The sequence below is a fragment of the Alligator mississippiensis genome, chromosome 4 (assembly GCF_030867095.1).
Source record: "Alligator mississippiensis isolate rAllMis1 chromosome 4, rAllMis1, whole genome shotgun sequence".
Lineage (NCBI taxonomy): Eukaryota > Metazoa > Chordata > Crocodylia > Alligatoridae > Alligator > Alligator mississippiensis.
Genome location: NC_081827.1, coordinates 147,645,527 through 147,659,755, shown reverse-complemented (window position 1 = coordinate 147,659,755; position 14,229 = coordinate 147,645,527). Strand labels below are relative to the sequence as shown.

Below are 14,229 nucleotides of genomic sequence, written 5' to 3'. Positions count from 1 at the left end.
CTAGCACGGGGCTGGGTTCCTTCCAGCCCAAGGTGGCAGCTGTTCAGTTACTGTTCATGTATATTGCTGTCAGCCCTGGGCACGGACCAGGCCCTTGTTGTGCCAGGGGCTGTACAAGCACAACACAAAGGAGAGCTCACAGTCCAAGCTGGTAAACAAGGGCTAGATGCAGACTGGTGGGGGGAAGGCGTGTGAGGGAGTAACAGGTTATGACTGGCCAGTATGTCAGGCAATAGGCAGCACCGCAGTCCAGCGCTTTTCCTACACCCACTGCACAAAGTGCTTGGATGCAGGGGGAAGAGAGGGGAAGGCCTCTTGCAAAGAAAGGGGCAGGGCTCTGTGAATTGGCCAGCCTGTCTTCTTCCTGCCAGTACACCTCCTTCCTTCTCCCTTGTAGCTGTCATCCTCCCCCGGAGCCAGCTTGTACGTGGCAGGGGGAGGATACACATGCCATTTCCTTGCACAGGAAGGGCTGTGGTCCTCTGTCTTTAGCAGCTGATGATGCCTCCCCTCCTCTCCAGTTACCTGTGAGACTAGCAGTAGAAGCCAGACCCGCTGTCACCTCTCTGTGGTAGGGAACACTTCTGCCTGGCCCTGTGCCACTGAAAACATTGGCACCAGAATGATGGATGTGGTCATGGGAACTTTGCCTTGTGACCGTCCAGACAGGGCTGGTTCAGAAAGCAGCCCTGAGCCTATAGCAGTAATACTTGTGGTCAAGTGCCACCTGGCATGGAGCAGAGCCACTCCCTGCTGCCAGGGATACCTGTGGGCATGGGGACGGTATTCCCTGGGGAACGCAGACATCCCATGCTTTATTACAACATGGTATTCTCTTCTTTCTGCTTAATAGAGGACCCCTCCCTCTCCTCTCCCAACTCACCAGCAGCCCCATGCATGAATCCCCCATTCCTTGTGCCTTGAGCTGGGATGAGGGGAGTTTGCCTTGGGCCGAGCGGAGAAGTCTGCTGGAGTCCTCCCTGAGTCAAGAAAAGGGTTTGCCCAATTCCACAGGGAGGGTACTGAGCATCCTCTCCTCCCATCAGCTTCCAAAGACAGAGAAGCGCTGAGATCTTGTAGGATCAGGCCCCTGGATCTGCTGACAGGGAGGAAGAGAAGAGCGTGTGCTCTTGAAGCAGGCAAGCCATGCAGAATTACATCAGCACAGCCATTGACTTTTAATTAGATTTCCATCTCTTCCCTTTTGCCGGAGTGGTGGGCGTTTCTCCTCCCCACGTTCTGCGTCCCTGGCAGCAGAGCGCACTGTGGTGCATTGTTTTGCTCATGTGGAATTGGCAAGGAGGTCAGAATTTCCTTTCACCCTAGTGTGAGCGAGTGTGTGTGTGTTTGCTTGGTTGCCTGGAGGAGTTCGGTGTGTCTTAATGATAGGTTTTCATCTGTATCCTTGAATAGACGGACCCCTTGGGAGCCAGGCAGGCCTGTGTGCAGGGACTTGGGCTAGTTGGCCTACGTGTGGAGGCCCGTAGCAGAGAGATGAGGGAATCAAATCTCGTTAGGGGAAGCTCGTCCATAAGCCCCTGTCATGCGTGAGTTCTTCCAGTCTCTCCCACAACTCTCTCTCCCCACAGCCCTCCCTCAGCCACTTAACAAGCATACACTCCCCATGTAACCCTGCTGGCTCTTTGAAACCAGCCCCTGCCCTCTCCACTGTGTTAGAACCACGGCAGCATAACCCCTCCTTGCTCATCAGCTGCGATCCCTGCAATCCCTGCGGTTGCACAGAGGTGGTGAGGCTGCTGGAGGAAGGGGAAAGACATTGCAGAGCTTTTCTGCCCCAGCTTGCATTCTCCTGTTGTCATTCTAAGTGCCTGCATCGCAGCAGCTAAGAGCACCCATGGTTTTAAAAGTGGCCTCCAGTTATGCAGGCCTGGCCCCAGACACCGAAGGCCTGACAGTCAGAGGCAAGAAGCATCTCCTTGGCTTCAGCTGGAGTAGCGGGCGCTCAGCCCTTCTGCGTCTCAGAGCTGAGAGTGCCACAGCCAGAGGCCTCCTCCGAGCAAGCCAGCAGCTGCTTGGAGACATATGCTTGAGGCCTTGCTCTAGCCTGCAAGTTGATTGGACTGTATGAGATATAAACAAGGCTCTCACTGCCACATCTTCAGGGGCCAAATTTTTTTCCAGGGGCAAACCAGCTGTTTTCAGTGCAGTCACACCAGGGAGGATTTGGGACCCACCAATCTTGCCAAAATGGAAGGCTGATTGCATTTTCCTGGGCCTGTGTCTCCCTCTGCTGGCCTTCAGCTATAATGGCCACACATTTGTATTTTCACAGACCTGCATTTTACATATTGGCTTTTATACATACACCTTTTGCATATTGGCATTTTGCATATTGGCATTTATACACATACCTTTTGTCCCTCAACATGCCGGAGATCCGGCAGGTTGGAGCAGACTCGATTAATCAAGTCTGCTCTGCATGTGAGCTGATGCGCACTGTGCTGTGCCACGTGAAGTTGTATAAGTGGCGAAACCACGTCAGCGTGCAGAAAATGGTGGCATGCACTTTTGAACTAAAACACCTCTGATGTGTTTTAGTTCAAAAGTATGCCACCACTATTTTCTCAGCACTAACGCGCAGTTCACCACTTATACAACTGCATGCGCCGCAGCACCGGATACTTTTAAAAGCACCCGGTTCTGCCGTGCAAATGTGTACAAATGCCCTATTCTACCCAGGAGAGCACACAAACACCAACAGACTCTCCCTGTGCCTGAAAGCTTGCAAAGACCAAATTTTCCAACTATTTAGTTGGTATAATAATAAAAGATATCACATCTATCCAGAGAACCTTGTCTGCCTTTGTTTTCCTCACCCTTCAGCTGGTCATCGGAATCTGCTGTTCCTTGCATAACTGTATTTTCGGGCCCAAAAATGGATTTTTAAAGCAGGAATTTGGTGCTTGACATGAGCACACAGGGCTTTGGTCTAAAGCTTTTAAAAAAAATCAAAATCTGAAGTTAAGCAGAGCAGAACAGAACATCTCAAAAGCCACTAGAAATTTTCTTAGGGATTGGACAAAATCCAAAACAAACAAACTCACAAAAGGTCTCCTGAGGGCGCAGAGCCTAAACACAGCATTGAAATTGGCTGTTGACAACAGTAACATGGATTTCATTGCATTTTAATTAAAACTGAAAGAAAAATGGATTTAATTATGCTTCATTTCCCAAAAGCCAAAAGGACATCTGTATGGCATGTTTAGTATTTTTATTTTTAATAATTCAAGGAAAATATTTAATAATAGGCAACCATTATAATGGCATATGACATAGCCATTGATGCAGGTTTTTTGGGGGAGTTAGAAGGGAAAGTGATGACAACCAAAGTCTGGATGCTTATGATTTCCAGTGTTTAAATATCAATTATATCTGTTATTTTTACCTTGCTCTCCTTCCAAATAGACACAGCAGGTGCATCCAGATAAGTACACACGTGTAGTTTGTGGCATCACAGGCCCATCTGAGGTGCCGCAAACCGCACATGTTTCACATGCAGGCATTTGTCGCACTGTAGCACAGTGGGTTTTTTGATACCAGGAGATGCTGGTATCAAAAACAACCTGTGCCAGAAAAAAGCAGGGTGGCGCGTGTGGCAGCAGCGTGCACTGCCTGAAACTGGAGCCTGGCTGGCCAGAGCCACACTCTGGCTGCCGGTCAGGCTCTGTGCTCCTGGATTGCCGCAGCTTGAATCCTGAGAGGCCCCCAAGACCCCAGGTAAAGCTGCTGGGACCAGCCCAGATGCTGGCCCCAGTCTCCCTTACCCCACCCAGGGCATCTTGCCATGTGCCAGAGTGCACATTCAGGGGCATTCCCCAGGGACAACCAGCAGTGGCACAAATATGTGCTGCTGCTATTTGTCCCTGGGGAATGCACATTCCCATTCATGGGGACGCACCCAACAACAGCAACTAACATTTATATTCCAAGTATGCAAGGTGAAATCATTTGAATCATTTGGAATATTTTAGAGTGTTTTTTTAAGTCATTGATTTAAATCAGGTTGTGCCTTGTACTAGTAATTTGAAAAAGCATGCCATTGGGAGTACACAAAAAGAACCATCATGTGAATTAATTTTTGAGTGCCATGGCTAGTGTATGAAAGTGGTACTAATAGACATTTATGCCTATGTTATTTTTGTAAAATTCAAGTAACAAAATATTGGAAACAAGGGCCACAAGTGGGCAAACATTACGCAAGTCAGTAGTCCCATTGCCTGTGATGGGGCTAGCATACATGAGTAGTGGGAAGCACACATGTGTTTGCAGCATCAGAAGCTAACATTGCATTTATTAACTTTCATTAGTGCCTGCCTATAGGAGTAAGTAACGTTGGCTCTGGCTAAATCTGACATGTTGAATTTAGAAATCTGTATTTGGGACGTGCTACCTAGAATCCCCTTTAAAGATATTTGCATGGACTTTTACATTTTTCCCCTGGTCTTGTGTGTTTTATTTTTATCTTTCTGCCTAGAGTAATAACAATACTTAGCATTTATTGGGCTTATCACCCATCTGCTTGAAAGCCTGTTTCCTTAGTTACCACAAATCCAATTACAGAATAATCAGGAGGAGAGGGAAATAGCCAATACAAATTCAACAAATCTCTGATGTAGCTTTTCCAGGCCTTATAGTATCATAGTTTTAACATCTGATACCTCCCAGCTCCAGCACTAGGAGCTAGTATGCAGGCTAGGCCTATGCTGGAAAGATTTTGGCACCAGAGCATCTGAGACAAAAGGATGGATGGAGAGGACTTTCACAGGAGCCTGAGGGAATTAGATGTCTGAACTGTGGGTCTTTCTGTTACTTCCCTGCAATGGTTCTCGTGAATTTATCATACTTGTTGTGGGGAAGGGGATGAGTTGTACATTTGGGAGAGGGGGGCAGCCACTGAGCCCCTGTAGGAAGGGGGTTGCAGGCTGGAAGGGACATTGGGGGAGGGAAGAGGGATCTCCTCTGGGTGGGAAGCAGGGGAGTGGGGAATGGGTAGTTGTAGGGAGTGGGGAATGAGAAGATGTTTCTTCTTCTTACATGTGAACAGAGGTTGAGAAGGTTTGGAAGCACAGTCGGGATTGACTGATTACTCTTATGAGTGATAGGCAGGGAAGCAGGAGTTGTGGGGGTGGAGTTTTCAAGTTCTGGGGTGTTATTTGGGAAGCCTGCTGTTGTTTCTTACCTGTGTGTTGTTTGCAATTATTGTAAGCCACCCTGAGCCTTTCTGGAGAGAGAAGGATATAAATCTGAATAATAATAAAATAACATCACCACCAATAAGAGCCATCCCAGCAAGCCCTTCAAGAGGAGATGTGACTTACCCTGACGTGAGTTTTTACCAGTTCCCTGCACAAAATGTTTTAAATGGCAAAACCACTTCCTTGCCAGTGTAACCATGACTGTGCTAGGGCTCTGGCCCATATAAAAATGTTGTAAAGAATCATGTTCTTAATTCACATTATTAGGCAGACCAAAATTCCAAATGTTGACCTGTTGAAGTGAATGAAAGTCACGTTTCTTTGGAAAGCGATGAGTCTCCCCTTCCTGCTGCAATGAATGCTTTTCCTAGTACTGCACAGTGGTTGGATCTTGATCCAGTTAGTCTTCCAGGACTCAATATAGGCCTATCTTGATGTGGCTAATTTTAGGGAGGAACCCTTATGTGTGAGTGAAGGAAGAAGTGGCCCAGTGTGCACGATTTTAACCTGAAACCCTGGAGACCTTGGCTCACTGCCTTGTTCTGCCAGCATCTTCTTCTGTATCCTTGAGCAAATTACTTGCAGTACCCCTGAGCATCAGTTCTTCCTCCAGCCTTCATAGCCTCACAGGGAGATTGCCAGGATAACCGCACTGCAAAATGTTTGCTTTTGGGCTGATTTGTTCCAGATATTTTCTTTCCAGAAAGCTGGAGCAAAGACATTTTTGATCCCTTAGGGTATACGTTTCTGGGAGCCCTCTTCCCACTCAACGGTTCTACAGCTGAAGTGAGTAAAAATTAGAAAGCTGAAAATGTCTCTCTCTCTAATGGTCTCTCTCTCTAATGGTCAGAGATACCCATATTAATTGAGAGGGGTGCATGTTATGCTGTAACAAAAGATCACATCAGAATGCAGCTGCACAAGAGGGCAGAGTTAAGGTGAAGGACAGCCCAGAGGCCAGTGCTAGAGGAGCTGAGCAGTAAGCAGCAGACAAAGGAATGGCTGTTTCTTGCTGAGAGAATCCTCTCTGCAGCTTCTGTCATCTCAATGTGGAAAAGACACAGGCAAATTAACTCATTTGGCCTGAGTGCTGTACAAGGCAAACCTAAGAGCCATACATGTGACCAAAGCAGATTCCTGGTCAAAAACTGAGTGAATGCTGCAAATACCCAGCGCTACTATCTAGGCATTGCTCACTCAGCAGCCTGTTCTGGGGTGGAACAAGGCAGATGCTGTGCCTAAATGACATTGGCCACCATGTTATGACAGGAGCTGGGGAAATGGGTTCCCAGATAAATGGATTGTGGGTTAATTTATCTGCAGTTCAGTGGAGGCCTGACCATGCTGCCTGAGATGGAGCAATCCATATTATACTCAACAAGGCCATTGCTCGAAAATGTTGAGGTTACAAAGCACTCAGAAAATCAGAACTGCCAAGATTAAGTTGCTTGTAAAACCTTAATTTGAGGCATTATGAGGCAGTCTGCCTTGTTACTCTTCACACCACACCAGGGCTTCATTCAGCACACAGGGTGGAAGGCTCTTAATGAGCAGTGAGTCGCTATCTCGGTTTCCCCTCATTGTTCACGTTACTCAAACCCTGCACTGAAGGGAGAACTTACATTTCTCTGGAGCTTTTCTGTGGTGCTCCTACTGTGTCTGAGCACTTTGTGAGCATCAAACATCCATTCATTGTCACAGCATCCTGGCAAGATGAGAGAGTAGGCTAACATTGTATTTTCTATAACCTAGTTGCGTTCCCTTCCTCACCCCCATCCCTCTTATATTAGTCCCCTGCTCAGGCGCATGGTATTTCCCTACTGGCTTTTGTCATCTTGTTGGTTCATAACTCTTAACATCTTCTAAAAAAATTCAATTTGTTCCCATTTCACAGACAGGGAATTGGGGCACCAAGTTCAGTCAAAAGAATACACTCATTTTGTGAACCCAATTTGGGGTGCCTAGAACAGAGGTAGCCAGCTTGCAGTCCTAGTGCTACAAGTGATATGGGTATGCAGCAGATTGGGCAAGGGGCAGAAAATAAAGCAGCAGATTGGACAGGGGAAGGGGATTGGAGGGGCGCTTGAGGAAGATGAGGGGCTGATTTGTGGCACGCTTGCCAAAAAGGTTGTCCCCCACTGCCCTACAACATGATTCTTTGGCATATTTCACACTGTATTCACACTGTACAGCCCTCTCCATATGTTCAAAAAGCAGCAGTTCAGTTACAGCTACAGGCACACAGCACGTCTGCAGACCAGACAGCAAGATCTTAATTTGGGCATCCAGAGAAACAGTGGACACCTGTAATGAGCTTGGTTTGAGAGATTTGTTCAGCATCATCGCACCACACAGGACATCTGAGGTAAGGCAGGGACAGATGTGAGTTCTCTAGGTCAGTGTTTCTCAAAAGTGTGTTGCAAGAATATTTGAATATGTGGGTTGCAAACAAACTTTAAAAATGTATCAACAAACTTTAAAAAATGGATCCTCCTTTTAAGGAGAAAAATGTGGGAAATCGGGGCTTTTCCATTGCAGGTTGGCAGAGTTCCAACCTGAGGGGCTGCTTGGATCCCCACACATACCCCACCCTGTCCCACACCCACCCTCTGCCCCACATATTGTGGAGCTGGGGGCAGGGGCACTGGGTCAGGATTGAGGGGCACTGGGTTGGGACTGGCCATCAATGTTTACAAATGGGTTCTGGTACATAAAAGGTTGAGAACCTTTCTCTAGTTGTTGTGTCCTCTCTCTTCTTACAGTTGTGCTCTTGCCCTCCTTCCAGTTTCTGCAACAAACAAGGCCAGTGTTTTGCTAGCAGCATCATTCAATAGCAGCCTTAGTGCATCCCCAGAGCAGGGAAGAAAAAATAGCATTGGACAGGTGAATTAAAGACAGTCTTATCATGCATGGATCCAAGGGGAACAAAATCTAGTTTTCCAGATTTAGGATTGCCTGTGTGTTCCTTAACTCTCAAGGGTGTGATGCAGCAGACTTCTTCTTTCCAAGATTTTGACTGCACCTTCCTAGATTTGAAAAAAAGCAAAACTGAAAAACAGAAATTCTCTTATGCGGTATCATATGGATATGGATGTGAGTCATCAGGAAGATTGGAAGCCATCACACACAGCCTGCTGCCATGTGAGCTAACCAGATAACTCACAGCAGCAGTAGGAGGCTGTTATCCATTTAAGGATCAGCCATAGAGGGGAAGGAAGCACATGCTTTGCCAGGGCTGTCACAGTTATTTGCTGACAGCGGAGTAACGGTGAGGTGTGGGGATCTGGAGCTCCATTACAGGCTTGAAGATAGCAGGTTCTAGTTAACGTCATCTTCTACCCATTTTCCTCAATCTGGACTCTTTCTGCTCCATCCCTTCTAACTTGTCCTGCTCCGAGTCCACTGACTCCTTGTTTCTGTCCCATTTTCCTCCTCTTCAAGACTGTCCCAGCTTCTTCTAGTCAGTTTTCTGACCCTTGTATATGTACATCTTCCCTACTGCCTATAACAGGAGAACAGTCTGACAGCCAAGTATCACATGCATTACCAGCAAGGAGATGGGGGATGAGGTGTGCCAGGAAGCTACCCTATGCAGGGCTGCATCATCATAAATCAGATACACTTGCTGGCTCCCCAATTCCTCAGAGAAACCAAAGAATTAGTGGAGACCCTCTGGGCAGGGAGGCCTCCATATCTTACAAGTGACCACTGGAACAAGCTGGTCTAAGCAAAGTGTTTTGCAAACGGAGAATGCATGGGGCATATCTGCTTGTTACCAAAGACAACACAGTCTTCTTTCCTTCTGCAGAAAGCAAAAGCCCAAGGATGACAGCAGATACTTTTCTGATTCAGTGGTCTCCACAGCCTATGTTTGCCTGCTCTCCATTTCCAATGACCCATAGGGCCCTGAGAAAGCCTGGATGGGACAGGCCTCAGGTAACCCAAATAGTTCTGGTTCTGGTTTTCAAAAGTTCAAATACACACGGCCTCCTGACTCCCTGTAGAGCTACCCATGCTTTGCAGCACCTCCCATCTGCTATCCACCTGGCACTGTGCCTCATCACTTCTTTCCAGCCCCCTTCCCTATCCAGGGACTATCTGCTGTGCACTTTCTCTGTGGGCCCCAGACTCTGTAGCAGAAAGACAGTGACTGACTGGGCTTGATTAGCCCACCTCTTATGCACCACTAGAGATATGTAGGGCTGGAAGTCACCAGCCTCTTGCATTTAAAAGGACTTGCAAGCCCCTAAGTCTCCTTCCCTCCATGCAGGGTGAAGGGGGACCCTTCACAGTGAGGAAGTAAGGTGCTATGCAGGTGCCTTAGAGCTGGCCATGACAACACTTACCTGTTCACCTCCAGAACATCATCAAGCAAAGGCGGCTGCAACCTCTTTGCTGCCCTGTCATGGATCTGTGCATATGTTCTAGTGCATGGTTGGTAGTCTGTGGGCCCTTTCAGACTGGGAAATGCTATGTGCCAGCTTTGAGTCTGGGGATCTCTCCTAGGTTAGCATGGGGCATTTTACTCTGGTTTGGGAGCTCCTGTGTGAAGGTCAGACTGGGCCTGCACGAGGGACCTGGGACTTGGCTACTCACAACACCTTTGCTCTGCCTGGCCAGCTAGTGAGTTGTGCTTTGGGCAGGAACTGTTTTAGAAATAAATACTTCTCCCTTGGGAGAGCACAGTGGATTAAATGCACCTACACAAAATGGTTCAGGGACTCAAACTATTTCTCAGATGGCAAAAATACTGTAACAGGTCTGCTAGTCCTTGTGCTCCTCATTCATGTTCTCCATGTGATTTTGAGAAGCCCTGGCTTCAGAGCAATACAGTTTGGCAGTTTTGGCCCTTGGGGTGCACCTCATCCATCACTTCATAACTGCTGCGAGGGCGTGGGCCATATCAGGAAGACAGTGTGCTGTTCCTGGCTTCTGCCATCCCAGTCTCAAGCTCCCCACATAACTCTGCCAACAGTCCCTAGTCCTGCCCTGCAAGCTCCAGACCTGGAATCCCCAAGCAAATCTGCCAAAACAGATCATATTGTTTATACTGATTGCATTGTGGAGTGGCCCTTCTAAAGGAAGTGTTGGATATATTATTACTTAGGTTACATAAACTAGGACTGAATATAGCCATGGAGAACAGGGAACAATTGTTCATAGGCCCCATGGGAGGGAAAGGATGTGACTTCATAAATGGCTGCAATTTTTCTAGGAATCTGAGTGCCAAGTCAATGTATACAACTTGGAAAAAAAAAGAAATTGCTTCAGCCAGACCTTCCAGGTATTTTACAGACAGTGTCAGGAATTTCAGAAGATACTTCTTGTGGAGACGAGAAATGAAACAGAGAGTGTCTAAAGAGAAATGATTCTTCATCATTAGGGCACCAATTACTGCCATGACTTGAGGGTCAGAGGCAGGGATGATTCAGGAGGTGGAGGGCATAGGGAGTGCAGCCCCCTCTTTTGGGGCAGTGGTGTGGAGGGATGGGACACTCAACTCAAAAGCCAAATGTCTGATAACATCCGAAACTGAACTCCATCGCTGCACTGGAGTTAAATATCCCAGGACATCCCAAAAAGCCATGGAAAGAGTTAAGATTTTCAGCTGCACCATAGCACCAGAGACAGCTGGGCCCTTCCCAGCATAAACTGGCTCTGCCCATTCTCCAGGTGTATTCCAGAGTGCTGGAGCTCAGCTCTAATGTAGTAGATTGCATCAGCAGGTGCAGGCACTAAGCAGGTAGCTTACCCTCCCCTATGAAGCTGCCGTCTTGGACAGGAATTGCAGTGTGAATGCTGCTAACTGGCCACATCTCCATTTAACACAGAGACCCCAGACCCTACCCTGCTCTGGGCTTGGCTGCAATGCATTTGAAGTGATTCTTTTGCATGCAGCCAGCCACTACAGATCTCTCCCTGACTCAGTGCACCATAATATTTGCCTGAATTAATGTGCCCAGTCCCCTGGCGGGGTCTCCTACAGTGTATTGCTGTACTGCTGGGCTCTCAGGGCTCACTGTGAGACACCAGGAGAAGCTTCCCAGCCCCTGCTCCCCTGCAGGTGAGGTTTGCTGAGGAGGTAGGAGCTGAACAATACATAAGGTAGGGCTTTTATTTTGGAAAACCATTTGCGTCCCTCATGTTGTTGATCAGATGTGAGCAAACGTGTGGAAAAAGAAGCTTCCTGGTGACTGAGCCAAAGACCGCCCAGGTTTCCATGGGTTTATGAGTGTTTGGGACTCGGCAGCTGTTTGTAGACATTATGCTGCAAAAATATGCAAAAAATCCTCCAGAGAACCTGTGACCAGCCATAAGAGGATCTGCAGTGTATCAACCACGGGGCCTGCAGAGCACGTCAGTCTGAAACTTTTGACTCCCGGACTCTCGTAGACATCTTTCCTGCTGGTACGGTAGAAATATCAGCTTTCCCTGCACACAGCACTTAAAGCCATGTTTGTTTTTTTCCTCCTTAAGCTAAACAAGCAATAAAACCTGACAGACCTTAGTCGCTAGATCAGCTGTAGAAATAGGTCGCTACTCAGAGCAATGGAAAACATTTCCCACCTGCTCTTGTCTCAACTCTATGCAAATGCTTTTGCAGTTTTTCCTCCTCGGACTGAGTCATTCCAGCCAGTACTTTCTCTTATTGGAAAGAGGCAAGCATTGTGGGTTGAAAGATCTGGTGCTGTGTATGCTGTCCTGTCCCACTTTCTTATACTGCCCTTTCCTTTTCCACAGGGGCACGCTGGATTGCCTCTGAGAAGCTACATTCAGTCCCTTGGCACATGTGGAATCATAGCCAACAGGTAGAGGCAAGTTTTCCGTGTTTCTTCCAGTGCACCAAACCAAACCCGTAGGCTAGGGTTGATTTTCCTTTGGAAGTTAGAGGGGAAATCAGATAAGGAACTGGTGACACACAAGGCTCCTAAATAATAAATTGATCTCACCGCTTAGGCATTTTCCATGGAACTTTTTTGTCCCATCTTATCTCAAAACTGGTTTGTCTGGAAACTCCCAAGTTGCTGTATGCCATTTGGTTTTCCCAAGGGAAAACCAGTCTCTTTGTCAGGTTTCTGCCAGCTGTGCTACTTCCTAAGCCAGTGCTTCTCAACCTTTTTAGGCTCAATACACCTCTCAACAGACTCAAGACACCCCTCAGTAGATCCAAGGCACCCTTTAGAAAATGCCAGCTCCTAGTTTCCATTTGTCTTTTGATGACAGAACAAGAAAAGAGTAATTCTTCTGTTGCAAAGAACTCAAAAGACCACAACAGGTCAGAATGTCTTTAACACTAAGGATTCCTGTTTGAAGTCTCTGAGTTTATCTTGTTAATCACGTCTGCACACTTGAAAGGATCTCCAGGTACTCCAGGGTGCATTGACACCTTGACTGAGAATCATTATCCTAACCAGTATGCCTTAGCTCTTGGGTGGAGGGGACACATGCAGAACCTATAGGCGGCTAGCTGGGTCTTGTCTAAGCTAGCAAACCTCCTAGCTATACGAGCAAATGTACTGGACCAACTCCATCAGGAACAACAGCTGTAGAATGAAAGCTGTTCTACAGGCAGAACCCAGGCCTTGTGACATCTAGGTAGGCACAGGTGTATATGTCTGCTCAGGGCAGAGTTAGATGATAAGGCGGTAAAAAAATGCCTGCCTCTTGACTATGCTGCAGTTTTGGCACCCATTGCTCCCCCAGTGGAGCCGCAGTCAGGGCTAAGTTATGCCAGCAGAATTTCCTGTCTGGGGGCAGACCTAGTGTGTGAGCTCTCAGCAGGAGTCTTATTTTCTGTTATATTTTGTGGTGACTGGTACCTGGGTGTCTAAGCAAGAGTTTTGGTTCAGTACCTCCAGCAATGCCATAGCAAGGGGGTGCGAGCAGGGCGACTGCCCCGGGTGCCGAAGAAAAGGGGTACCAACAGGTGCTACCCAGCCGAGGTGGGGCATGGGATGGAGCCATGAGCAGTTCATTTGGGGGGGGGGGGGGGCAGAGATGGGGGAAGGGCAGCTCCCGCCACTGTGTGCACTACTGGGCAAGGGCAAGGGTGGGCTGCCATTGTGGGCTTTTCCCCGGGCACCAAACTTGGTTGCTACAGCACTGGCCTCCGGCATTCTTTGCATCACTGGCTGAGGAGCTATAACTAGAGAGCCAGGCAGTCCTGGAGGGTTTGTGCTTCCCTGTGGCAGGGGCTTTCAGTGCACCGGTGCAGGAAGTATTTGCCCATTGGCAGGAGGCTTGCGTTCCTTTCTGCCTCTGGATCAGGGGGAGAAACTGCCTTGTCCCTTTGTGTATGTAGAATTACTCTGTGTGTGTGTGTGTGTGTGTGTGTGTGTGTGTGTGTGTGTGTGTGTGTGTACACAGAAGTGTGCTTACTCTGTGACTCACACATGCATGCACTGGATGTACTCAGGCATTCAGCACTTGAATATTGCACATAATTGCTTTTATCCTGGTCAGATTTGGGGGGGGGGGGAGGGAGGAGGAGGAGGGAAGAGCACTAGAATTCAAGTGACTTTTTCAGCATACCAGAGCCAGCTTCCTTCACAGGTTGTGCATGTCTCCTCCCTCTGCTCCCCACCCTGGTGCAGGCCCTGATTGGTGGACTGCATACCACCAGCAACTTGGCAAGGATATAAAACTGGTACCGCAGCACTGAAGACAAGCAGCACTGTGTCTGTGCTTCTTCCCCACCTTGAGTCCCAGAGCAGAGCCGTCTGGGTAGCTCTGCTTGCAGTGGTGCTTTGTAGCAAGGCCCTGCAGTGATGTGGCTTCTTCTTGGTGCTTTGGCCCTCCTGCTCCGTTTGGCCGCTACATCCAATGCTGTCCCGTAAGTCACAGAGGGGAAGGGGTTGGCTCCAACTCTCTGATCTTGGAGAGGAGGAGGGAGAAAACAGGTGTGAGGGAGGGAGAGAGGGAGGAGCAGGGCCATGTATAGCGGGTGAAGGGCATATGGTAGCCAGAGGCATTAACAATTGCTTTACACAGAGGCTTCCCACCCTTGCAAGTG

The 14,229-nt window shown here is 48.1% G+C and overlaps 1 protein-coding gene across 6 annotated transcripts in view; it reads left to right on the top strand.

The window, feature by feature from the left end:
- The first annotated feature begins 418 nt into the window (after positions 1 to 418).
- A2ML1 (alpha-2-macroglobulin like 1) overlaps positions 419 to 14,229 on the top strand; it is a 54,678-nt gene continuing 40,867 nt past the window's right edge. For 2 of the 6 annotated variants that reach the window (XM_059726763.1, XM_059726762.1), the window contains exons 1-2: positions 11,004 to 12,025; positions 13,811 to 14,049. In XM_059726763.1, the coding sequence (XP_059582746.1) occupies positions 13,985 to 14,049 (65 nt within the window). In that variant the 5' untranslated portion in view covers positions 11,004 to 12,025; positions 13,811 to 13,984. Of the gene's footprint in view, positions 572 to 5,040; positions 7,582 to 11,003; positions 12,026 to 13,810; positions 14,050 to 14,229 lie in introns of those variants that run through there. The other 4 variants (XM_019482284.1, XM_019482285.2, XM_019482289.2 and 1 more) reach the window with 4 other exon arrangements.